The sequence below is a fragment of the Saccopteryx leptura genome, chromosome 3, assembly GCF_036850995.1.
Source record: "Saccopteryx leptura isolate mSacLep1 chromosome 3, mSacLep1_pri_phased_curated, whole genome shotgun sequence".
Lineage (NCBI taxonomy): Eukaryota > Metazoa > Chordata > Mammalia > Chiroptera > Emballonuridae > Saccopteryx > Saccopteryx leptura.
Window position 1 is genome coordinate 224,520,241 of NC_089505.1, and position 23,853 is coordinate 224,544,093.

A 23,853-nucleotide genomic window follows, 5' to 3' on the forward strand; every position below is an offset into this window, starting at 1 on the left:
GACAAAACATCAGAGAAAGCCACATTGAAAGGCATTCTATAAAATGCCTGGCCAGTGCTTCTCAAAACTGACAGGCTTTGGAAAGTAGGAAAAACTCAGAAACTGTGACAGATGAGGAGAGAGAGTAAGGAAACATGACAGCTAAACGCAACATGGTGCCCAAGGTCAGGTCCTGGAGCATTGAAGGGCAGTGTGAAAAAGTGCAAATCTATGTGAAGTCTGGATAGTAGTTAATAGTTATAACAAATTTTGGTTTGTTGGTTTTGACAAAGGTATCACTATAATTTGAGATAATTAGAGAAATTGGGTGAGGAGTATAATTTATTGGAATAACATGGTTCACCAAACCTTACAGGTTTCAAGTGTACAGCTCAGTATTATACTGCACTGTGCACCCTTTTGCCCCAGGCAAAGTCTCTTTCCACCCCCATTTCCCTTTCCTCCCTCCACTTATCTACCCCCACCTCCACTCTGGCTGTTGCCACCCTGTTGTCTGTATCTGTGTATTGTCTATATGTTCTCCTTTTACCTTCTTTCATTCAGTCCCCTCACAACTTTCTCCTTTGACAACTGTCCATCTGTTCCATGTAGCTGTACCTTTGTTTCTATTTTGTTCATCAGTTTATTGTGTTCTTTAGATTACACATATAAGTGAAGGTCATCTGGTATTTATCTCTGACTAGCTTATTTCACTTAGCATAATAATCTCCTGGTCCATTTATGTATATTCAAAGGGTAAGATTTCCTTCCTTTTTATGGTTGTATAGTATTCCATTGTATCACAGTTTTTTAATCCACTCATTCACTGACGAACACTTGGACTGCTTTCAGATCTTGGTTATTGTAAATAGTGCTGCAATGAACATAGGGATTACATACATTCTTTCGAATTAATGTTTTGGGTTTCTTCAGATATATTCCCAGAAGTGGGATAGGTGGGTCAAAAGCAAATCCATTTTTAATTTTTTGAGAAAACTCCATACTGTTTTCCACAGTGGCTGAACAGGTATGCATTCCTGCCAGCAGTGCAGGAGGGTTCCCTTTTCTCCATACCCTCACCAGTACTTGTTTGTTGATGAGAACCATTCTGACAGGTGTGAGGTGATACCTCCTTGTGGTTTAATTTGTATTTCTCTGATGATAGTGACATTCAGCATTTTTTCATAAGCCTGTTGGCCATCCATATTTCTCTTTGGAGAAGTGTCTATTCAGGTCCTTTGCCCATTTTTAAATTGACTTGATTATCTTCCTGGTGTTGAATTTTATAAGCTCTTTATAAATTTTTGTTATTTATTAACCCCTTGTCAGATGTATCAGTGATTATGTTCTCCCATACAGTGGGTTGGCTTTTCATTTTCTTGATGGTGTCTTTTGCTCTGCAAAAGCTTTTAGTTTGATGTATGTAGTTCCATTTGTTTATTTTTTCTTTTGTTTCACTTTCCTGAGGACATATATCAGCAAAACTATTGCTGTTAGAAATCTGAGATTCTATGTTTTTCTAGTATTTTTATGGTTTTGTGATTTACATTTAAGTCTTTTATCCATTTTGAGTTTATTCTTGCATATGGTACAAGTTGGTGGTCTAGTTTCATTTCTTTGTAGGTACTTGTCCAATTTTTCCAATACCATTTATTGAAGAGACTCTCTACTCCATTGTATGCTCTTGCCTCCTTTGTCAAATATTGATTGACCATAAAAGCATGGGTTTATTTCTGGCTTTGCTGTTCTGTTCTTTGATCTATATGCCTGTTCTTATGCCTGTAGCAGGCGTTTTGATTACAGTGGCCTTGTACTATAACTTGGTATCAGGAAGTGTGATACCTCCCACTTTGTCCTTCATTACCAAGATGCTGAGGCTATTCTGGTTCTCTTGTGGTTCTATATTAAGTTTTGGAATATTTGTTCTAGATCTATTAAGTATGCCATTGGTATTTTACTAGGAATTTCATTGAATCTATAGATTGCTTTTGGAAGTATGGACATTTTAATGATGTTAATTCTTTCTATCCATGAACATGGTATATGCTTCCACATGTTTGTATCTTCCTCAATTTTCTTTTTTTTTCCCCCAAGATTTTATTTATTGATATTTAGAGAGAGGAGAGAGAGAGGGAGAGAGAGAGAGAGACAGAGACAGAGATAGAGACAGAGAGAGAAGGGCAGGGGATATGGAGGAGTGGGGAGCATCAGTTTGTAGTTGCTTCTCATATGTGCCTTGACCGGGCAAGCCCAGTGTCTTGACAGGCAACTTCAGCATTCCAGGTTGATGCCTATCCATTGCGCTACCACAAGTCAGGCCTCAATTTCTTTTTTCAATGTCATATAATTTTCCAAGTACAAGTCTTTTACCTTCTTGTTTAAATTTATTCCTGGGTACTTTTTTTTTTTCTTGCAATAATAAATGGAATTGTTTCTTTAATTTCTCTTTCTGACAGTTCATTATTGGTGTATAAAAATACCACTAATTTCTGAATATTAATTTTGTATCCTGCCTTGTCGAAATCATTTATTAGATCTAGTAGTTTTTGGTGGAGATTTTAGGCTTTTCTATGTATAATATCACATCATCAGCAAATAATTTTACTTTTTTCTTTCCAATTTGGATACCTTTTATTTCTTCTTGTCTGATTACTGTGGCTAGGACTTCTAGTACTATGTTGGATGAGAGTGGTGAAAGTGGACATCCCTGTCTTGTTTCTGATCTTAAGGAAAATGCTTATAACCTGACCTGTGGTGGTGAAATGGCTAACACATCAAACTGGAATGCTACTGTTGCCAGTTCAAAACCCTGAGCTTGTTTAGTCAAGGCACAGAAGAGAAGCAACTTCTATAAGTTGATGCCTCCTGCTGCCCCCCCCCCTCTAAAATCAATAATAAAATCTAAAAAAGAAAAGAAAGAAATGCTTATAGATTTTTTTTTAAGAGGAGGAAGTGGGAGACAGAGAAACAGGAACATTGAGCTATTCCTGTATGTGCCCTGACTTGGAATTGAACCAGGAACTTTTGTGCTTCCAGATGGTGCTCCAACCAACCGAGCTATCTACCCAGGGCTTACAGTGCTTGTAGATTTTGCCCATTGTGCCCCTGTATAAATTCATCTGCGCCATATGTAGCCTTTGTTACGTTGAGATATGGTCCATCTATTCCCACTTCGCTGAGAATTTTTATCATAAATGGGTGCTGGATTTTATCAGATGCTTGCTGGGTTTCATCAGATGCTTTTTCTGCATCTATTGATTTGATCATGTGATTTTTATCCTTCATTCTATGTGATGAATCACATTTATTGATTTGGAATATTGTACCAGCCTTGCATCCCGAATAAATCCCACTTGATCATGATGTATGATCTTCTTAATGTATTGCTGGATCTGGTTTGCTAATAATTTTTTGAGATTTTTAGCATCTAATGTTCATCAGGTATATTGGCCTATAGTTTTTTTTTTTGTTTATTTGGTTTTTGGGTTTTTTTGGTGGATTTTTTTACAGAGAGAGAGAGTCAGAGAGAAGGATAGGCAGACAGGAATAGAAAGAGATGAAAAGCATCAATCATCAGTTTTTCATTGTGGCACTTTAGTTGTTCATTGATTGCTTTCTCATATGTACCTTGACTGGGGGACTATAGCGGACTGAATAATCCCTTGCGTAAGCCAGCGACCTTGGGTCCAAGCTGGTGAGCTTTTTCTTTTTTGCTCAAACCAGATGAGCCTGCGCTCAAGCTGGCAACCTCAGGGTCTCAAACCTGGGTCCTCCGCATCCCAGTCTATCCACTGCACCACAGCCTGGTCTGGCGGCCTATAGTTTTATTTCTTTTGAGTGTCTGTTTCTTGGAATTTATCCATTTCCTCAGATTGTCCAATTTGTTGGCGTATAGTTCTTTGTAGTATTATTTTTTCCTTATACTTCCTCTGGGCTTTTTTGTTCTTTTTCTAGTTCTTTCATGTGTAGGGTTGTTTATTTGACATTTTTCTTCTTGAGGTATGCCTGTAATGCTATGAACTTCCCTCTCAGGACTGCTTTTCACTGTGTCTTTTGGATTTTTGGTTGTTGTATGTTCATTTTCATTTGTTTCAGGGAAATATTTTATTTGTTCCTTGATCTCATTGTTAACCCATTTGTTTTTTAATAACATGCTATTCAGCCCCCATGAGTTTGAATGTTTTTTAGTTTTTTTATTGTAGTTGATTTCTAGTTTCATATCATTGTGGTCAGACAAGATACTTGTTATGATTTCAATCTTCTTAAATTTATTGAGACTTGTTTTGTATCCCAACATGTGATCTATCCTAGAAAATGTACCACATGCACTTAAAAAGAATGTATATTCTGCTGCTTTGGGGTGTTGAGGATAGCTTAGTCGATTTGAGCATTGGGCCCTGATGGGGGTTGCTGGCTAGATCCTGGTTGGGGCACATGTGGGAGTCTGTCTGTCTCCCTTCCCCTCACTTAAAAAAAATGCCTGTATTGAGGTAAAAATGCAACCTGAAATTGATGTATAAATTCATCTGTATAAAAATATATTCTTACCCATGTATTTATGTATATTGGAAATAAAGGTGGAGTAAGGTTATTAGAGCTGAACTTTACTTCTAAGAGAAATACAGAGTGTGGTTCCTGTGAGCCTCTGGTCACACATAGTGTTTTGTTTCCTCCTCTGTTATTCCTTTTACACTTCCAGTCCAATTCTAGAGGAAGGCCCAGAACCAGCAGTGACTGCTGATGCACCTTCAGCGTCCTTGCTGCATCTGAGCCAGCCAGCTGTGAGGGGCGTGCTGACCAGCGAGGCAGAGCAGAGCCTGAAGGCTTGTACTCTCACGGACACTGACCTTGCCCTTGTGGGGGAGCCATCAGATGCCAGCACTGGGTTCCAGGAAGACTGGATGCAGCCTCCTTCATTTGGGAATGTCGATACCTCAAGTATGAACTGATTTACAGTGTTCATTGTGCCCCTGAATAAGGACAGGTGCCTGGTAAAAGCTGTTTTATGACACGCTCAAAGAGTAGGAGCTTGAATGTCATTGAGTAGAACACAAGTTCAGACAGAACTTGCATACCATGTCACAACTTAGTACAACAGTAGCATGCTTGAGGGCAAGTTCATCTATTTAATTTTAGAAAGTGTCTAAATAAGTACCTATTAGAAGAGGGAATTGGAGGACCTACTATGTGCCAAGCATATAATACTATTGACTTCATTTTACAGAAAAATAACCTGGCTCAGGGTTAAGGGACCTCAACCCCAGGCTATATAGAAACATCTTACATAGTGGTGAGAAACACAGCCTATGGAGATAGACTGACTAGGTTCTAATTCTGGCTTCCCCTCTTATGAGGTTATGTGATCTTGGCTGAGGTTATTTCAGTCCTTCGTAGCCCTCTTTCTGTGAAGTAGCGGTCATTCATGGCTGTACCTACTTTGGAAGGACCAAGTGAGTTAGTTACAAACTAAATGTGAAGTCCTCAGGACTGATTCTAGATAGGCTTAGCACTAAGTACATGTTAGTTATGCTGGATTAGTCTTTGATAATTGCCACTAACTTTTTTCTTCCCTTTAGAAATGATTTCTCTTTTGTGAACCCAAAGTATTTCATACATGCAGATTGCACATAGGTAGTGTAAATGTTAAAAAGTAACGTATTTTGTAGACAGAAGTGGAAAAGCAATTTTAGAGAATATATATCTGAGCTTGTTAGAAATAATTTATTAATTATTCCAAGTCTGCTTTTAAGACGTGCACCTGAAATTATGCTAACGGCAGTATCTAGCAGTTCCAGATGAGGTGAAACAGTTACCCTTGGCATTTATTGGTCTAAATTTGTAGATCTAAAATGACAAATAATGAGCTGTGTGTAGAACTACCCATTTTGACTTTTTTTTTTTTCGTATTTTTCTGAAGTTAGAAGCAGAGAGGCAGACCCCTGCATGCACCCAACCTGGATCCACCCGGCATGCCCACCAGGGGGTGATGCTCTGCTCCTCTGGGGCGTTGCTCCATTGCAACCAGAGCCATTCTAGTGCCTCAGTGCCTGGGCCAACTTTGCTCCAGTGGAGCCTTGGCTGCAGGAGGGGAAGAGAGAGACAGAGAGGAAGGAGAGGGGGAAGGTTGAGAAGCAGATGGGCACTTCTCCTGTGTGCCCTGACTGGGAATCAAACCCAGGACTTCCACACGCTGGGCCAACACTCTACCGCTGAGCCAACCAGCCAGGGCCCATTTTGACTTTTGAAAATGTTTCTTTATTATTTGAATCAATGCTCTTTACAGATAAGTTCTTTTGAAAGCTGATTTAATGCATGTCTCCACTTGCTTTATTTGTAGTGTCTTAGGAGCTGAATTTATTTTCTGTTTTTGTTTTTATTCCTTTAAGACTTCACTGTTGAGAATCCATGGGATGATGAATTGATTTTCAAACTTCTATCTGGACTTTCTCAACCAGTGCTCTCCCATCCAAATGCTTTTAAATGGCAGTGTCAGCTTCCTGCCATCAAGCTCAAGACTGAGTTTCAACTGGGTAAGAAAACTTTAAACTCTTGTTTCTCTGTGGGAAGTTGGTGGTAACTTGTGTGTGTGTGATTCTGCTCTTGGAACCACCACCACTTCTGCATGGACAGGTAAAGAGTTTTATCCATAGGACTAAGCACAGAACATTTTGCTAAGGTACAACAGTAGTGAGCATTTTGATTGCTTTGAGCCTGTAACTTATAGAAGGCCAGTTGGCAATAGCTATCAAAATTAAAAATGCACAGAGCATCGCCCTGTAGGGGGCTTACTGGGTGGATCTCTGTTGGGGCACATGTAGGAGTCTGTCTCTCTGCCTCCCCTCCTCTCATTTAATAAAAAAAAAAAATTTTTTTAAATGCACATACTTTTAGACGCAAACATCACTTCCGAGAATTTTATGCACATATACTGCATGTTTTCCAAATGACATGTGCATGTAAAAGCAGCAGGTTGGAAGCTACATGAAGTGTTGACGGGGACTGCTTCAGTAAGTGACTGCCACCTGTGCAGTGAAATGCAGCTCTCTGTTCTATAGGGGATGACTGCCAAAACATGCTATAAGTGAAAGGACAGGCAATTACTATGTGCTGCTTTTTATTTCTAAAGAAGGCTAAGATCATATTTATAATATGTATTCATACTTGATAGTATTTCCAGAGAACTCTTGAAAGATACTCAAAAACGAATAAAAATGGCCAACTTTTAGTGGGAGAGGGGAAGTGGGTGTGAATAACAATGGGAACAACACTTCTCACAGGGTGCTTTCTAACATTGTTACATTACTAACTGAAGTTTATCTTAGGGTTCCCTCTCTTGGTATTTTAAGTTCTGTGTTGAGAAATGTGAAGTGACATGGTATCTATCCATCATTACAGTCTCAGAACAGTTTCACTGCCCTAAAAATACTCTGCTCCAGCAGTTCATGCCTCCCTCCCTCCACCAGAAACTCTGACAAGCACTAATCCTTTCACTAACTGTCTCCATAGTTTTGCCTCTTCTAGGACATCATATATACTGCTCACAAAAATTAGGGGATATTTTATAGCTTCATACTCATTTTAAAATATCCCCTAATTTTTGTGAGCAGTATAGTTGTAATCATACAATATATAGACTTTTCAGGTTGGCTTACTTCACTTAGCAGTATGCATTTAAGTTTCTTCCATGTCTTGTAATGGCTTAATAGCTCTTTTTAATTGCTGAGTAACATTTCACTGTACAAATGAACTATCATTTATTTATCCATTCACCTAGTTTTGGCAATTATGAATAAATGTGCTGTACACATTCCAGTGCAGTTTTTGTTTGGATATAAGTTTTCAATTCATTTGGGTCAATAGCAAGGACTTTGATTGCTGAATCATATGGTAAGAATATGTTTACTTTTTTAAGAAACTGCCAAACTGTCTTCCAGAAGGGTTCATGCCATTTTGCATTCCCACCAGCAAGAATGAGAGTTCTGGCTGCTCCACATTTTCACAGCATTTGGTGTTGTCAGCATTTTCAATTTAACCGTTCTAATATGTGTGCAGTGGTATTTCATTATTGTTTTAATTTGCAGTTGCTTAATGAAATGACATCGACGTTTCTTATATGTTTATTGCCATCTGTATGTTCTCTGTTCAGTTCTATGTTCAGATCTTTTGCCTCCTTTTTAATCAGGTTGTTCGTTTTCTTAGTGTTGAGTTTTAAGAGTTCACTGTATATTTTGGATAACAGTTTTCTATCAGATAGGTGTTTTGCAAAGACTTTCTCATTTCTCAGTCTCTGGCTTTTCTTTTTATTCTATTAACTGTGTCTTTTTTGTTTTTCCTTGTATTTTTCCGAAGTGAGAAGTGGGGGGGTGGCAGACAGATTCTCACATGCGCCTGACAAGGATCCATCCAGCATGCCCACTAGGGAGCGATGCTTGGCCCATCTGGGGCATTGCTCCGCTGTAACTGGAACCATTCTGGTGCCTGAGGTGGAGGCCATGGAGCTGTCCTCGGTGCCCAGGCATCTTTGCTCCAATGGAGACTTGGCTGCGGGAGGGGAAGAGAGAGACAGAGAGGAAGGAGAGAGGGGGGGTGGAAAAGCAGATTGGCGCTTCTTCTGTGTGCCCTGGCCAGGAATGGAACCCAGGACTTCCACACACCAGGCTGATGCTCTACTGCTAAGCCAGCTGGCCAAGGCCTGTGTCTTATTGACACAGATTTTTAATTTTAATGAAGTCCAGTTTATCAGTTTTTTTTTTCTTTTGCAGATTATGCTTTTGGTGTATCTAAGAGGTCATCAGCAAATCCAAGGTCACCTAGGTTTTCTTCTGTGTTATCTTCTAGGACTTTCATAGTTTTGTGTTTTACATTTAGGTGTATGGTCCATTTTGACTTGTGAAAGTTTCTGTATCTAGCTTTAGTTTTGCATGTTGATGTCCAATTATTCTATCACAATTTGTTGAAAAGGTTCTTAATTGAATTGCCTTTGCTTTCTTGTCAGTGAACAGCTGACTGTATTTGTTTGCATCTATTTATGGGTCTGTTTCTCTGTTCCATTGATCTGTTTGTTTTTCACCAGTACCACAGTGTCCTGAGTATGGTAGCTTTTACAGTAAGTTTTGAGGTTGGGTAGTATCAGTCCTTTGCTGTGTTAGTCTTCAATATTGCAAGGGCTATTTTGGGTCTTTTCCCTCTCCATATAAACTTTAGAATCACTTTGTCAATATCCGTGAAATAACTTACTGGGGTTTTGATTGGGATTACATTGAATCTATAAATTAAGTTGGGAAGAATAACATCTTGACAATATTGTGTTATCTTATCATGTACATGGGATATCTATTTAAATCTTTGATTTCATCAGTTTCCTCATATAGATCTTATACTTACTCTGTTCGAGTTATACCTAAGCGTTTTAATAATGCTTGCATACCTGGGGTGCTAATGTTAATGGTATTGTGTGGGGTCTTTTTGTTTTTTTGTTTTGTATTTTTCCGAAGTTAGAAGTAGGAAGGCAGTCAGACAGACTCCTGCATGTGCCCAGCCGGGATCCATCCGGCATGCCCACCAGGGAGCAATGCTTTGCCCATCTGGGGCGTTGCTCCATTGCGGCTGGAGCCATTCTAGCTCCTGAGGCAGAGGCCATGGAGTCATCCTCAGCGCCTGGGCCAACTTTGCTCCAGTGGAGCCTTGGCTGTGGGAGGGGAAGAGAGAGACAGAGGGGAAGGAGAGGGGGAGGGGTGGAGAAACAGATGGGCTATTCTCCTGTGTGCCCTGGCTGGGAATCGAACCTGGGACTTCTACACGCTGGGCCGACGCTCCACTGCTGAGCCAACCGGCCAGGGCTGGTATTGGGTTTTTAATTTCTTATTCTACTTATTCATTTCTGGTAAGTAGGAAAGCAGTTGACTTGTATATTAACCTTGTTTCCTTCAACCTTGCTATTATTGCTTATTAGCTACAGACTTTTTTTGATTCTTTGGGATTTTCTGGATAGACAATGCTGTCATCTATGTACAAAGGCTATTTTATTTCTTCTTTCCCAATCTATATGCCTCTTATTTCCTTTTCTTGCCCTTTTGCATTAGCTCGGACTTCCAGTTCAATGTTGAATAGGAGCAATGAGAACAGATATCCTCACTTTGTTCCTGATCTTAATGGGAAAACAAATATCTAGTTTTTCATAGTTAAGTATGATATTAACTGTAGGTTTTTTGTAGATGTTCTTTATCAAGTTAAGAAACTTCTCTTTTATTCCTAGTTTGCAGAGAATCATCATGAATGGGTGTTGAATTTTTTTAAAATACTTTTTCTGCAGGTATTGAGACAGTCATGTGATTTTTATTTTTAGTCTGTTGATATGATGGATTATATTAAGTGATTTTTGAATGTTCAGCCAGCTTAGCATACCTAGATTAAATTCCATATAGTTGTAGTATATAATTTTTTTATACTTTTTTAAAATTTAATTTGCTAATATTTTGAGAATTTTTACATCTGTGTTTATGAGAGATACTGGTTTATAGTTTTCTTTCTTGTCATTTGTTTGCCTGGTTTAGTATTAGGGGGATACTGACCTCATAGAACGGGATAGGAAGTTTTTCCTCTGCTTCTGTCCTTTGAAAGATATTGTAGAGCAGGGGTAGTCAACCTTTTTATACCTACTGCCCACTTTTGTATGTCTGTTAGTAGTAAAATTTACTAGCCGCCCACCAGTTCCACAGTAATGGTGATTTATAAAGTAGGAAAGTAACTTTACTTTATAAAATTTATAAAGCAGAGTTACGGCAAGTTAAAGCATTTAATAATAATTACTTACCAAGTACTTTATGTCAGATTTTTGCTAAGTTTGGCAGAATAAATCTTTATAAAACAACTTACTATAGTTAAATATTTTATTTATACTTTGGTTGCTCCACTACGGCCCACCATGAAAGCTGGAATGCCCACTAGTGGGTGGTAGGGACCAGATTGACTACCACTGTTGTACAGAATTGGTATAATTTCCTTAAATGTTTGGTAGAATTAACCATTGAATCTATCTGAGCTGGTGCTTTATGTTTGGGAAAGCTCTTAATTATTGATTCTGTTTCTTTATTAAATATGAGCCTATTCAGATTATCTATTCGTGTGTGAATTGTGATAAATTATTGGTCCATTTCATCAAGGTTATCAGATTTGTGGGTATAGAATTCCTCATAGTGTTCCTTGATTATCCTTTTAATGTGCATAGAATCTGTGGTGATGCCCCTGTTTTATTTCTGATAATAATAATATGTGTCTCCTCTTTTTTTCTTAGGAAACCTGACTTTGGGCTTATTGGCTTTATTGATCATTTTAAAGAATCAGCTTTTGATTTTTTAAATGTTCTCTATTTTCTATTTCATTGATTTTTGCTTTTGTATTTCTACTTACTTTGGATTTAATTTGCTCTGTTTCTAGTTTTGTAAGGTGGAAACAGATTAATGATTTTTAGATTTTTCTTCTTTTTTAGTATATGCATTTTTGCTGCATCCCACAATTTCAGTAAATTGTGCTTTCATTTTTGTTTAGTTCAACTTAATTTTCAATTTCTCTTGAGATTTCTTTCTGGACTTGTGTGTTGTTTGATCTCCAAATGGTTGGGGGCTTTCCAGTTATCTTTCTGTTATTACTGGTTTAATTCCATTGTGGTCTGAGTGCACATTTTATGTGGTTTATTTATTTTCTTAATTTGTAAAGGTTTTATGGCCTAGATTCTAGGCCCTAGAATATGGTCTTCTTTGGTGAATGTTCCATGTGAACTTCTGCTGTTGTTGGATGAAGTAGTATATAAATGTCGATTAGATCAGTTAATTGGTGATTCTGTTCAGTTCAACCTTGCCTTACCAATTTTCTGCCTGATAAAGGGATGAGAAATCTGCAACTATAATAGTGAGTCCATCTATTCTCACAATTCTATCAATTTTTTGTCTCACTATTTTAATGCTTTTGTTAGATACATCCACATTAAGGACTGTTAAGTTTTCTTGGAGTCTTGATTCTGGCATCATCATTTAATACTTCTTTTTTTCCTGATAACTTTCCTTGCTCTGAGGTCTGCGCTGTCTGAAATTAACACAGCTACTTCAGCTTCTTGTTGACTAATGTGACCAGTATGCCCAGGTTATGTCAAACTTAATAGAGGCAACTAAATGCAGCGCATACAGACATTCTCCTGTCTGTGCAACTTTCTGTGCATCAAAAACTATTCTAAAACAATAGGTTTACTTTAATAAAGTTTATATATTAGAAACAATTATATTTTGCCCTTTTTATTCTGATGTAGAAGTCTTGCATTTTTTAAAGGCATGTTAGAGCTTGGTTTAGCACTTTACAGAGGTTTTTTTTTTTATTGCTTGCTTTTTAGAGAGATAGAGAGGAAGAAGTGAGAGAGAAAGAAGCACTCATTTGTTGTTCCTCTGAGTTGTGCATTCACTGGTTGTTTCCCATGACTGGGGATCAAACTTAACATTTGAGCGTTTTGGGATGATGCTCTAACCGACTGAGCTAACCTGCCGGGGCCTTTACAGAGGATTTTACATTTTTTTTCTAGCATCACAACAGTCTTGTCAAGTAGGCAGCACAGTACAACCCCTTTGAATGTGAGCATGTTGGTGAAGAGGCCACTGAGTGACAGGGCTGGCCGGCCGTGCTGCCACTCCTGCATCACAGCCTTAGTGAGGGGCTGTCCTGTGGCAGGCATTTAACTGTCGTGCGTGACGGGGAGAGCATCTCTGAAGGGGCTGCATCTAAATTTATTAAGGCAATTCACGCACCAAGAAAATTTTAAAAATACTTCATTTTGATAAAGTCTTTAATGTTTTGAGTCTTTTTCTTTTCTTTTTTTTTTTTTTCACTTTGACATTATCTGTCTTCTAAGGTTCTTTGTTGGTCTACATTGATCGCCTTCTTGGAGAAGGGGCTTTCGCCAAGGTCTATGAAGTTACCCATGGAGATTTGAAGGATACCAAAAATAAACAAAAGTTTGTTTTGAAGGTAAATGATCTGAGCAGCTTTTTGTTCAGTATAGAAGTGCAGTTTAGAACTTAACTTTGCCAGCCTCTTTCACTCTTTCTTTCTTTTTTTTTCTTTATAATCACAGTGGTGGTTTTATTTAGGTCTATAGCCAGTACTTAAGGACCAAAATTATCCTACCAGGACCTCGAATCACCTTACCACTAGATTTAGGTTGCAGCAGGTCCCCTATTGCAGCAACAGTACCTAGCTTGTCATCACTCCTCCCTCCCCTATGCCAATGTCTCTACCTCGTTTGCAGGTTCAGAAGCCTGCCAACCCCTGGGAATTCTACATTGGGACCCAGCTGATGGAGAGACTAAAGCCCAGTGAGCAACACATGTTTATCAAGTTCTATTTCGCCCACTTCTTCCAGGATGGCAGTGTATTAGTGGGAGATCTCTACAGCTATGGAACATTACTAGTAAGTGTGTTCACTTTGATGGTGCAGACATGACTGTGAAGTTCATTGTTGACTTGCCTCTTGTACAAACCTTGTGTAGTTGGAACTTTTATTGGAGTGGTAGGCAGGGACAAAGCTCTTGACCTGAAATTTCATTGATCCTGTGGCCAACTTGGGATTCTACTTTCCATTATTTCCAGAATGCCATTAATCTCTACAAGAACACCCCTGAGAAAGTGATGCCTCAAGCTCTAGTGATTTCCTTTGCTATCAGAATGCTGCACATGATTGAGCAAGTCCACGGCTGCGAGATCATCCATGGAGACATTAAGCCAGACAACTTCATCCTTGGGAGCAGGCGAGTGGTACACTTTTGCAGGCCTCTCCTACCGCGTGCCCAGCAGATTTTTATTACTCCTGCTTATGCAGCCTGGCCCTTGTTTGTGTTTAATACAGATTTTTGGAACAAGACAGAGAAGATGATGATTTATCTGCTGGTTTAACACTGATTGACCTGGGTCAGAGTATAGATATGAAACTTTTTCCAAAAGGAACTACGTTTACAGGAAAGTGTGAAACATCCGGGTTTCAGTGTACTGAAATGCTCAGTAACAAACCATGGAACTACCAGGTATGAAACTAACATGAGAGATTTGGAAACATTTTTCTTTATTACACTTAGCTTATTTTCTAAATGAATTTGGTTATCTAGTTAGCTTGAGCTACTCTAGTCTCCTTTCCCGGGATTTAGGCCATGGTTGGGTGTTACGTTCAGTTACGAGTACATCCCACAGCAGGAGGCGTTGGACTGCTGGGAGGGCAGAGGTCCCGCGCCCGGGGAGAGGGCTGGGGGCCCTTCAGGCTGTCCTGGAGGGAGGCCATTAGAGCTGTGTTTGCCCCTGGGTAACAAAAGGAGGTGCTTGGAAGGACATAGCTCAAGGAGAGCAGAGCTTTCCAAGTGGCTACATCAGGGCAGTAGGTCATCTCTCCATGGAAGCTTCTGGCAACGCCTAGACAGGCAATCATTCGGGCACATCAGTGAGATGATTGAACAAGTGGCATTCCCATTCTTTAAAAGTAACATCTGTGATTATGTAGCTTGCTGCATGAGTTAAACATCGTAACCCTTTGAGTAGTACGAACATTCATGTACGTCCTCATGCCTTCTGACCATCCAGAGGATGATTGTATGAAAGTTTTTATCTTAAAACTGAAAGGCTCTCTCTCTCTCTCTGTCTCTCCCTCTCCACTCTAAAATGAATAAATAAAACTGAAAGGCAACATTAAAAAAAGGCAAATGTATATTCTTATTTCCATAAATTGGTTATCAAACAAACATGATTTTAAGTTGATAAAACTGGAACTGGAACTAATTTCATTTTTTGAAAAAAAAACTCACTCCTGGGGGTCAGTGAGCATGAAAAAAACTCACTACTCAAAAGGTTAATATAATGATGTGTGAATCAGTATTTTGCACAGAAAACTGTTTTTTGCAGGTTGATTACTTTGGAGTTGCTGCGACCGTGTACTGCATGCTGTTTGGCTCTTACATGAAAATGAAAAACGAAGGAGGAGTCTGGAAGCCTGAAGGCCTTTTCAGAAGGTGGGTATTTGATTGGCGTTGGCGCTGCAGTGAGGAGAAAATAACTGGAATGTTGATGTCCACCTGGATCTCTGCCTCTGTGTGCAAGACCCATGCTTTGGAAAGTGTGGTGACGTGGCGCAGTCCTGGGCGCTGGGTACAGAGAGCAAGTTCGATAGCGTCAGTACTCTGTTCCCACCTGTGACAGCAGGGCAGCCAGTGCCCCACAGAAGCAGTGGAAACTCCTGGTCAAGTGTCGACGTCCTGTCCACACCAGTCACCTGGTGCTACCCAGCCTCTGGGTTTGCTTGTCCTCTTGCCTGTGTGAATGGAAACAGTGGTCCTGGTAACCCCAGATGTTTATTATATGAAGCAAGGGCAGTAATGAATGTGAAATTGCTTCATAAATAATAAAGTAATATGATGAGGCAGCTGTCCATCACAGAATAGCATTTTAAGTTCCACCCCTATATGACTGTCATGTTTCTAAGACTGTGTTTTCATCTATAAAAGTCACAGTGGAATTAATGTCTAGACTCGTCCTCTTTCAACATAGATGGCTCTCTTAACATACTGTGTGAACATACTGGTGGTCATGTTTAAGCTGAGCATTTGTGTATGTTCATCAGATCATTTGTGCCTATTCTTAAATGTTTTAGAGGTATAAAACCATGTTGAAAAGTCGACTCATCTTAACTTACAGCCTAATGGAATTTTACATTCCCTGACAAGAAGACCAGTCAGCAGTAATTTTATAAAATGTAGTGTCTGTATGTAAATAAGTTAGAGGCCCTGGAGGAAAACTTACAACTGTGCTTTCTTCTGCATGAATCACCAACCTTAGCAACTACTTTATTCTTCCTCTTGCTCAAAGTGGAAGGAACAGTGTGTTATTCATGTCTGACCAGAGAAGTCCTATGTTAACTAACCCTCAGCAGGCCTGGTAATAATGGGCTGGATTTTTGGCCTGAAACAGATTTTTCTGCAGAATACTATCTCTTTGTTCTGGAGTTTTGCAGTTACCTTTAGCCATGAAGTGGCTGGGACTCTAAATCTGAGCCCTATTCTGGGCAGTCCCGCCTGTTCAGCTGGTCCTGGCACATATGCAGTAGGCTCAGCAGAGCCACTGACCAGGTATCCAGACTCTGGCAGTATAATAAAGACAGCTAGTGAAAAACAGATATATATATATATATATATATATATATATATATATATATATATATATATATATGGGGAGGTTGTTTATTTTTTTAATTTTCCAATTGATTTGAGAGAGAGGGAGAAAGAAGGGGGAAGGGAGAGAGGAAGGGAAGCACCAGCTCATTCCATTTAGTTCCATTTCATTGGTTGCTTCTCATATGTGCCCTGACTGGGGATAGAACCTGCAACCTCAGTGTGCCAGGATGATGCTTTATCCATTGAGCAACCCGGCCAGGGCCAAGATCAATATTCTTTTTAAAAAAGTAAAGGAGAAAGTTTTTCCACTGAAGAGCTTACTATTATTACTAAGTCTACTTTTCTTAAGTTACTTTGGGAATAAGGTGTATATAGGTATTTATTTGGATCTCTTATTTTTTTATTTTTATTTATTTTTTATTAAGTGAGAGGTGGGGAGGCAAAGAAACAGATTCCCGCATGAGCACTGACCAGGAACCACCCCTCAAGCCCCCTACCTGGCAATGCTCTGCCCATTTGGGACCATTACTCCATTGCTCAGCAACCGAGCTCTATTAGCGCCTGAGGTGAGGCCATGGAGCCATTATCAGCACCTGGGGACAACTTGTTAGAACCAGTTGAGCCATGGCTGCAGGAGAGGGGGAGAGAGAGAGACAGAAGGAAAAAGGGAAGAGGTGGAGAAGCAGATGGTCACTTTTTCTGTGTGCCCTGACCGGGAATCAAACCTGAGACAGCCACACACCAGGCTGACGCTTTACCACTGAGACAACCAGCTAGGGTTAGATCTCTTATTTATAGGTAGATTCACAATTCCTGCTCTTGATACATTGAGTTGCATTAAGGTAAAAGTTGTTTTATTCAGCTGTCCAAGCCTGTGGGAGTCAGAGGCAAGAGTGGGGTTGCCTGTATGTTGAGTGCTACATTTTATCCTCTATTTATGTTTGGTTTCTGCAGGCTTCCTCATTTGGATATGTGGACTGAATTTTTTCACACCATGTTGAATATCCCAGATTGTCATCATCTTCCGTCTTTGGATTTGTTAACACTAAAGCTGAAGAAAATATTTCAACAGCACTATACAAACAAAATTAAGACCCTCCGTAACAGGCTGATCATGCTGCTCTTAGAATATAAGCGTTCTCGAAAATAAGATATGGACACTTCTGAAAAACCGCTTTGTAAATGCTGCTTATTTTGGGCCTTAATGTCTCTACATCTGTTGTTCGTGTAAAGGGTTTTTGCTTTTTTTTTTAATCTCCAGACTATTTTCATGTGATGGTTCGGTTGTTGTCAATGTTTCAGCAAAATATCCAACCTAACAAGGTCTCTGGAGCAGGGCTGCTCTTGGGTATGAACATTCGTGAGAAGAATTGGGATGTAAACATTCTTTAAAATCACTTTAAGCCAAAAAACAGCCAAAACATCTCCCCCCCCTGAAATTGAGGGTTTATATTTGTGTAAAATAAAAATTCCCCAAACATATCTAGGGGACTCGAGTTATTATGAATAGTTTGCCTGTTCTTCATTGCTATCTAAAGGAAACATTAAAGGGATAAATCTTACACTTCTTTATTATTTAAAAGGATCATTGAAAGGAAAAGCTTTTGTCTTGAAAATAGTCTTATGACCTATATCAGTCATTAAATTAGCCCTGAAATTATATCAACCAACAGCATCTATTGATGTTAAAGCTGGAAGGATCCTGGAACTGGAACTGGCCTTCCTCCCTCCAGTCCCTTCCTTGTTAACAGTGGGAGGAAGGGCCAGCTTGAGCAGCCTCCAGGCCAGCAATCCAGGAGAGCAGACTGAACTTCCCCTTGCACCGGCTCCATCCACGTTCCCCGTCCCCAAGGCCACCACACTTGCTTTTGAGGAATCTTTGCAAAAATGATAATATTAATTATTTCTATGTGTTTTTGATACAACTAGCAGAATTCTTTTTATTATTATTAATTTTAATGGGGTGACATTGATAAATCAGGGGACATATGTTCAGTGACAACATCTCCAGGTTATTTTGACATTTGATTATGTTGCATACCCATCACCCAAAGTCAAATTGTCTTCCGTCACCTTCTATTTGGTTTTCTTTGTGCCCCTCCCCTCCCCCACCCCGCCCCAGTATTTTTTTTTTCATGTATAGTAGAGAGTACCTGTAGCATGCTCTCATTCTTGTACATGGTTGTGTAATACTTAGTCGTATATTTAACATATTGTGTCAGTATTTTCCAGTTGTCCAGAAAGAGGCTGTGCCAACCTGCCTGGAAGTCTGTTCCCACACCACCACTGGCTTCACAGCTTTGTGACCTTTGCAGCAGGAGCAGCTGTGAAATGGGCCCCGAGAGTCTCCTCCTGGCCTCGGCTTTTCCACTGGAGCCTCCTGGGCAGTGTCTGCTCCCCTTCTTGGCTTCTAGGCCCTGGGCTGGGCCAGGTTCTGTCCTCAGCTCGGCACGCCTGCCTTCCCCTGGAGGAGGCTTGGCTGACCCTGACAACCACCCCACCCAGTGAGTCCCATCTCTCTCCAGGAGTTCCCGGGGGCCAGAGAAGTTCTGGTCTCAAACCATGAAAAGGTCCCCACAGATCTGTGGTCTGTCCCAGAGCCTCATGTGGGCAATGCAAGGCCCGGGCAGGAGGGGACGTTTGCAAGGCCTTCAATAGGATTACTCATTCATTTACCCCTTGCATGTTATGGAGTGCTTCCAACCTTTGGCCAGGTGCTAGTCCCTGCCATCGGGTACTTCCAAACACTGTAAGAAGAATGTTTGAACTGACATAACATGTAGGCACAGCACTTGTTACATGCCAGACATTCCCATCATTTTTTAAACATGAATTTTTTAATAGTCCCATAACCTCAGAGAGGGGATGTATATTATTATTGTCTAGTGTCATATGGGGAAACTGAGACACAAACAGTACTGCTCTCAAACCTTGCACCTGTAAAGGACAACAATGAACACTTCACAACTTTGGTAGCCTGGGCATCTGGGCAGTTTGGTGGGGTTCCTCTGCCTCGAGGTCTCTGAAGCAGGAGCTGTGTTTCAACTGAGGCTTGACCGGGGACAGATTCACTCCCAAAGTCACTCGCCTGGTTTTCATCAGGATGCAGGGTGGACGGAGAGCCCAATCTCCTGCCTAATGGCCTGGGCACTCCCTCTCCTATGGGGCTTCGCCCTCTGCCTCAACAGAAAGAGGAAGAGGAAGGAGAGAAAGCACAGAGCCCAGGAGGGAAAAAGTGTAAAGAGAGGGTCTACGGGGCATCGCAGGGTTGTTTCCCCTTATGCTCAACGGAGGTTGAGGGGAAAAGATGGCAACTTCTGAGGATGTTTGGTGCTATTGACAACACAGGGAAGCTCAGGTCTAATTGTCTAAGAATGCAAGTCACTGTCTACCCCCAAGTCCTCTGTTCTTGGCCAATCTTTCTGGCACCCATGCCCAGTCAAGTTGCTTACGGCAGCAGGTAAGCGTGGACTTCTCATCTGCCTGATGCTAACAAAGGGCAGTTTCACCTCCTCTTCCTTCCCTGTTAGTGAATGGAGGGGCAGTTGTAGCAGGTACTTGGACTGACCGATAAATGATGGGCCGGGAGCCATATGTGATGGCCTCCGAGTGCTGCAGAAATTGTCACCTAGACCAAAAAGAAGGTCAAGAATACTGGTCAGGGTCTGTAAATAAGTGGGCATGCCATCTGATTATCCTGGGGGGTACTCGGGGGGGGGGGATGCCTGATTGGTGCCCCCCAAAAGGAAAATTCCAAGACTAGGATGGTACTAAGGCAGGACACTGACAGTCCTGTAGGCTGGACCCGTTTCTGGGGAGGCTGTGGCATTCTTGCTATGCTATTTGGGTTAAGAGTAATGGGAAGGGAACTGACTTGGAATTGGCAACTGAAAGGATCATGACTTCACTTTTTAGAAAAGCCATCAGACAAGAAGTAGAGGGGACCTCCTAACCCAGATAGGAAACAGGCTCTTAAAGGAAAAATAAGTGTGTCTGACTCATGGGGAAATGCAAAACATATTGTGCCCAAGGCTAACAGAAAAATATCAATAGAAAAATTATAAGTCTGAAAAATGTAATGCCATTTCAGGGTCTGTTAACTCTGAAGAGGGCAGAGATGAAAAATAGAACAGCATGAGGACATTGTCTTCAGCAGGAAATGAATATTCCATCTATGTAAGAAACACTGGATTCTCCATAGAGCATTGGGGGACACCTACTAGCTCTGTGGAAGTTCCCCTCCACGCACCCCAGCGGACCTGGTAGGAAGGAGAACAAACTGACAAACATTCTCTTGTTGACCAAACTGCACAGGCTTGCTGAATTCTTCTCAACGAAGCCATGACTTTTAGCTTCTATTTTCATCTCTACATCTCTAAGTTAGCAAGAGTCCTGCTGAATCAGTTCAGCAAGAGTCATTTGTCCTCCATATCTGCTCACCCTCGATATCTGATGGGGTCCTCATCCTCCACCATCCCACAGGTGATGTCTGATCCCCTGGCTGCCTTCAGCAGAAATCTTGTTAGATTGTTTTAAGCTGGATCTTCCCTTCAGCCTTCTGATATTTCCTCTTGATAATTTTTCATCCACCAACCCCTCACCCTGCTCCTTGGCTATAAATTCTCTCTTGCCCAAGGTTGTTTCCAGAATCGAGCTCAGTTCTATACTGAGTTCTCTTTTCCCCTTTGCAGTAGTCCTAAACAAAATCTGTCTTTACTACTTAACTGTTGACTAGCTCTGGTTTTTCTTTAACAAACTAACATGGAGATGGGAGGAGAATCTGTGAAACTTGTAGGCAACTGTCAGAGGCGCCCTCTGGTGGAAGTAAGGGTTCCCACAGTGATGGTGAGGAATCAGTTGCACCCCAGTATTCCTCCATTGTAATAGTCCTCGTATCCTCGTCGGGTGTATAAGTCCACACACAGACAGACAAGGGAAAGCAACTCTGGGGTCCCCAGGCCAAAACTGGAGACATCCCCGTGAGCCTTTCCTGCTCCCATGCCATTGAGCAACAGAAACCTGCCCAGAATCAGTCATTCAGACTTTACCTCAGAAAGGAAGGCAGGCACATTCTTGATGTAACAGAGATTCAAGAGATTTGCTACAACAGGCCGAGAGAGTTATCATAAAGTGCTATGTCAGTTTTTCAAGTACAAAGTTGCAGCTATGAAAACATACTCCTGGATAAGAAGCATGCTCATAAAATACAAAACTTATTCGGGAAGAATGAATAACCTGGAAATAAAAAGAAATATATTCTCACAAGCATGTGTGAAATACTTAATAAAACTATAAAACTTAGCTCCATAAACTAAGACACCCCCCCCCAAACTTGAGATGCAATTATAGAATTGGGTGAAAAGGGAGATTTCAGAGTTGAGGAAGCAAATCGAGAACTAAACCAGTGTAATTAAGGGATGATTTCTTTCATCCACCCACTTCATACGCAAGAAGAAGCCACGAAGTGGGCCACAGGCTGTTTGCACTTCTCCCCAGGACCAGTCCTTGCCGGCCAGCAGGCAGGAACTACTCAGGTCACAGCAACCACTTGCAGGCTCAGATGAACTTTCTGTATCCTACTGCTTGGGGTGTGACCTGAGGAAAGAGCACAGAAGATTCCCCATTGGCCCCCTTTCTGCAACATTTTCAACCTTGCCTTCACTGACCTTGCTCCTAAGCTAATAAATGTGCTCAAATACCAGCCCCTTTCCTTTGAATTGTGATTCCCTAGGTTAAGATCAGTGCTTTGAAAGAGTTGTCTACCCTTCCTGCCTCTGCTACCTTGCCATCTCCACCCCTTAGCCCACTGTAGTCTCCCTGCCCTTCCCTACTCCACTGAGACTACAAAATTGCCATAGCCAAATTCTCAACAGCCAGGGGACCGCCAACTCCAACATCTTAACCTGCTCTCACATCTCCTGCAAGGTAGGCACTGAGTTCACTCCATTCTTCAAACTCCCTGCTTTAGGGTTGGTGAGTCTGCTCTCTCTTAACTCTCCCCCAACCTCTCTGAACACTCTTTCTCTATGTATTTTACAAAATACATTTTTTTCCTGCCCTCCCTTTGAATGTGGCATGCCTGCATTCCTTCTTCAGCTCCCTTCTCATTCTTTGTCCCAGTGAACTCAGCTGTGTGAAAACTTTGCTGGTTGGAGGGTGTGCTGTGATCAGGCACAAGACCTATCAGGAGCTCTGTGCAGGAACCCGAGTTCCTGATCCCCCCAAATTCACTTCAGCCTGGTTGTTCCAGGGAAAAGTCTCTCATCACAATTTATTAGTGTCAGTAAAATCATCTTTGTTAAGAATGAGATCACTGAGGCAGGGCTCTGGTCCATAGTGATGCTCTTTTACCAGAAGTTACACGCACGTTTCAGAGTTGAAAGGTCTGAGAAATAAATGCGTGCCACATTCAGTGCGACTGCTGCTGAGAAGTCCCTCTGCAGCCAGGATGAACAGGGGTCCTCAGGAGCTGGGGGCGGTGGGCGATACTCGGGGTCATTCTCCGGGAGAAGGACCACAAACTCTGCGGCCACATTAGTTTTCCAGTTGTGAGTGTGATAGTCCCAAGTAAAATATGAGAAGAGCCGAGTCAGGAAAAGTGCATGATGCACATTCGGGGTCACAATTTAGTTATTTGATGCTTAGATTGTAGGTGAGGAAGGACTCCTAATACCCACCCTCCTTGCTCTACACACACATGCACACACACACACAGACATACACACACATGCTCACACGTACCAGCTCCAAGGAGGTCAGTGAGAGGAAAGCAAGACAGCTGCAGCATCTGCCACAGGGCCCACCCAGTAGGGAGCAGCCACCAGGTCACCGGGAACCAGAGCTCTGTTCTTTTTTTTCTTAAGCGAGAAGTGGGGAGGCAGAGAGACAGACTCTCGCATGCACTCCAGAAAGCCCACAAGGGGGCAATGCTCTGACCACCTGGAGCCGGGTTGCTTGGCATCTGAGCTATTTTAGTCCCTGAGGTGAGGCCATAGAGCCATCCTCAGCACCAGGGGCCAACTTGCTCCAACTGAGCCATGACTGTGGGAGGGGAAGAGAGAGAAAGAGGTGAGGCAGGATGGAGAAGCAGATGGGCACATCTCCTGTGCGCCCTGACTGGGAATCGAACCTGAGACATCCACAGGTTAGACTGACACTCTACCACTGAGCTAACAGTCCAGGGCCCAGAGCTCTGTTCTATTCTCAGTTCACATGTCTGTATGGTCTTGGTCAAGTCACTTTCCTCTTGTGAACCTTGCTTCACTCCTTTGTAAATGGGGAAATAGAACCTTCCAGTTCTTCATCTCAGGAATCTCTAAATAGAAATCAAGCAACATTAGCTCTTGTGATTGGAAAAACTGCATTTATCCATTTGGCCACAAGAGGGAGACATGTGATTGTTAAGGGCTGGGGTTTTATTTTCTTATTTTTGATTTGGTAGCCAGAGGTATTCGTGCCCTGTACTTAAAGCTGTCTAAGGCAAGGCAAAGGAATTCTTTGATTTCTCCATTCTCTTCATCATCTGTGATCATCAGAACAACTCAGGTAAAGTCACCTTTTCCAATTTAACAACAGTTTATCAGCAAAACCTCCTATAGAACACATTTAAAAAGAAATGTTCAGAATAAAAATAATCTCTTGTACTGGCTAATTATGATTACAACATTAAGTGTTTCTCATA

The 23,853-nt window shown here is 41.3% G+C and overlaps 1 protein-coding gene across 2 annotated transcripts in view; it reads left to right on the forward strand.

The window, feature by feature from the left end:
• The window catches only part of BUB1 (BUB1 mitotic checkpoint serine/threonine kinase), a 70,275-nt gene extending 52,607 nt beyond the window's left edge, over window positions 1-17,668 (forward strand). The window contains exons 18-26 of one of the 2 annotated variants that reach the window (XM_066377704.1): window positions 4,679-4,917; window positions 6,366-6,509; window positions 12,875-12,990; window positions 13,271-13,432; window positions 13,612-13,769; window positions 13,868-14,042; window positions 14,908-15,014; window positions 16,598-16,738; window positions 17,127-17,248. In XM_066377704.1, the coding sequence (XP_066233801.1) occupies window positions 4,679-4,917; window positions 6,366-6,509; window positions 12,875-12,990; window positions 13,271-13,432; window positions 13,612-13,769; window positions 13,868-14,042; window positions 14,908-15,014; window positions 16,598-16,730 (1,234 nt within the window). In that variant the 3' untranslated portion in view covers window positions 16,731-16,738; window positions 17,127-17,248. Of the gene's footprint in view, window positions 1-4,678; window positions 4,918-6,365; window positions 6,510-12,874; window positions 12,991-13,270; window positions 13,433-13,611; window positions 13,770-13,867; window positions 14,043-14,907; window positions 15,015-16,597; window positions 16,739-17,126 lie in introns of both variants that reach the window. The other variant, XM_066377703.1, reaches the window with a different exon arrangement.
• Window positions 17,669-23,853: the final 6,185 nt, after the last annotated feature.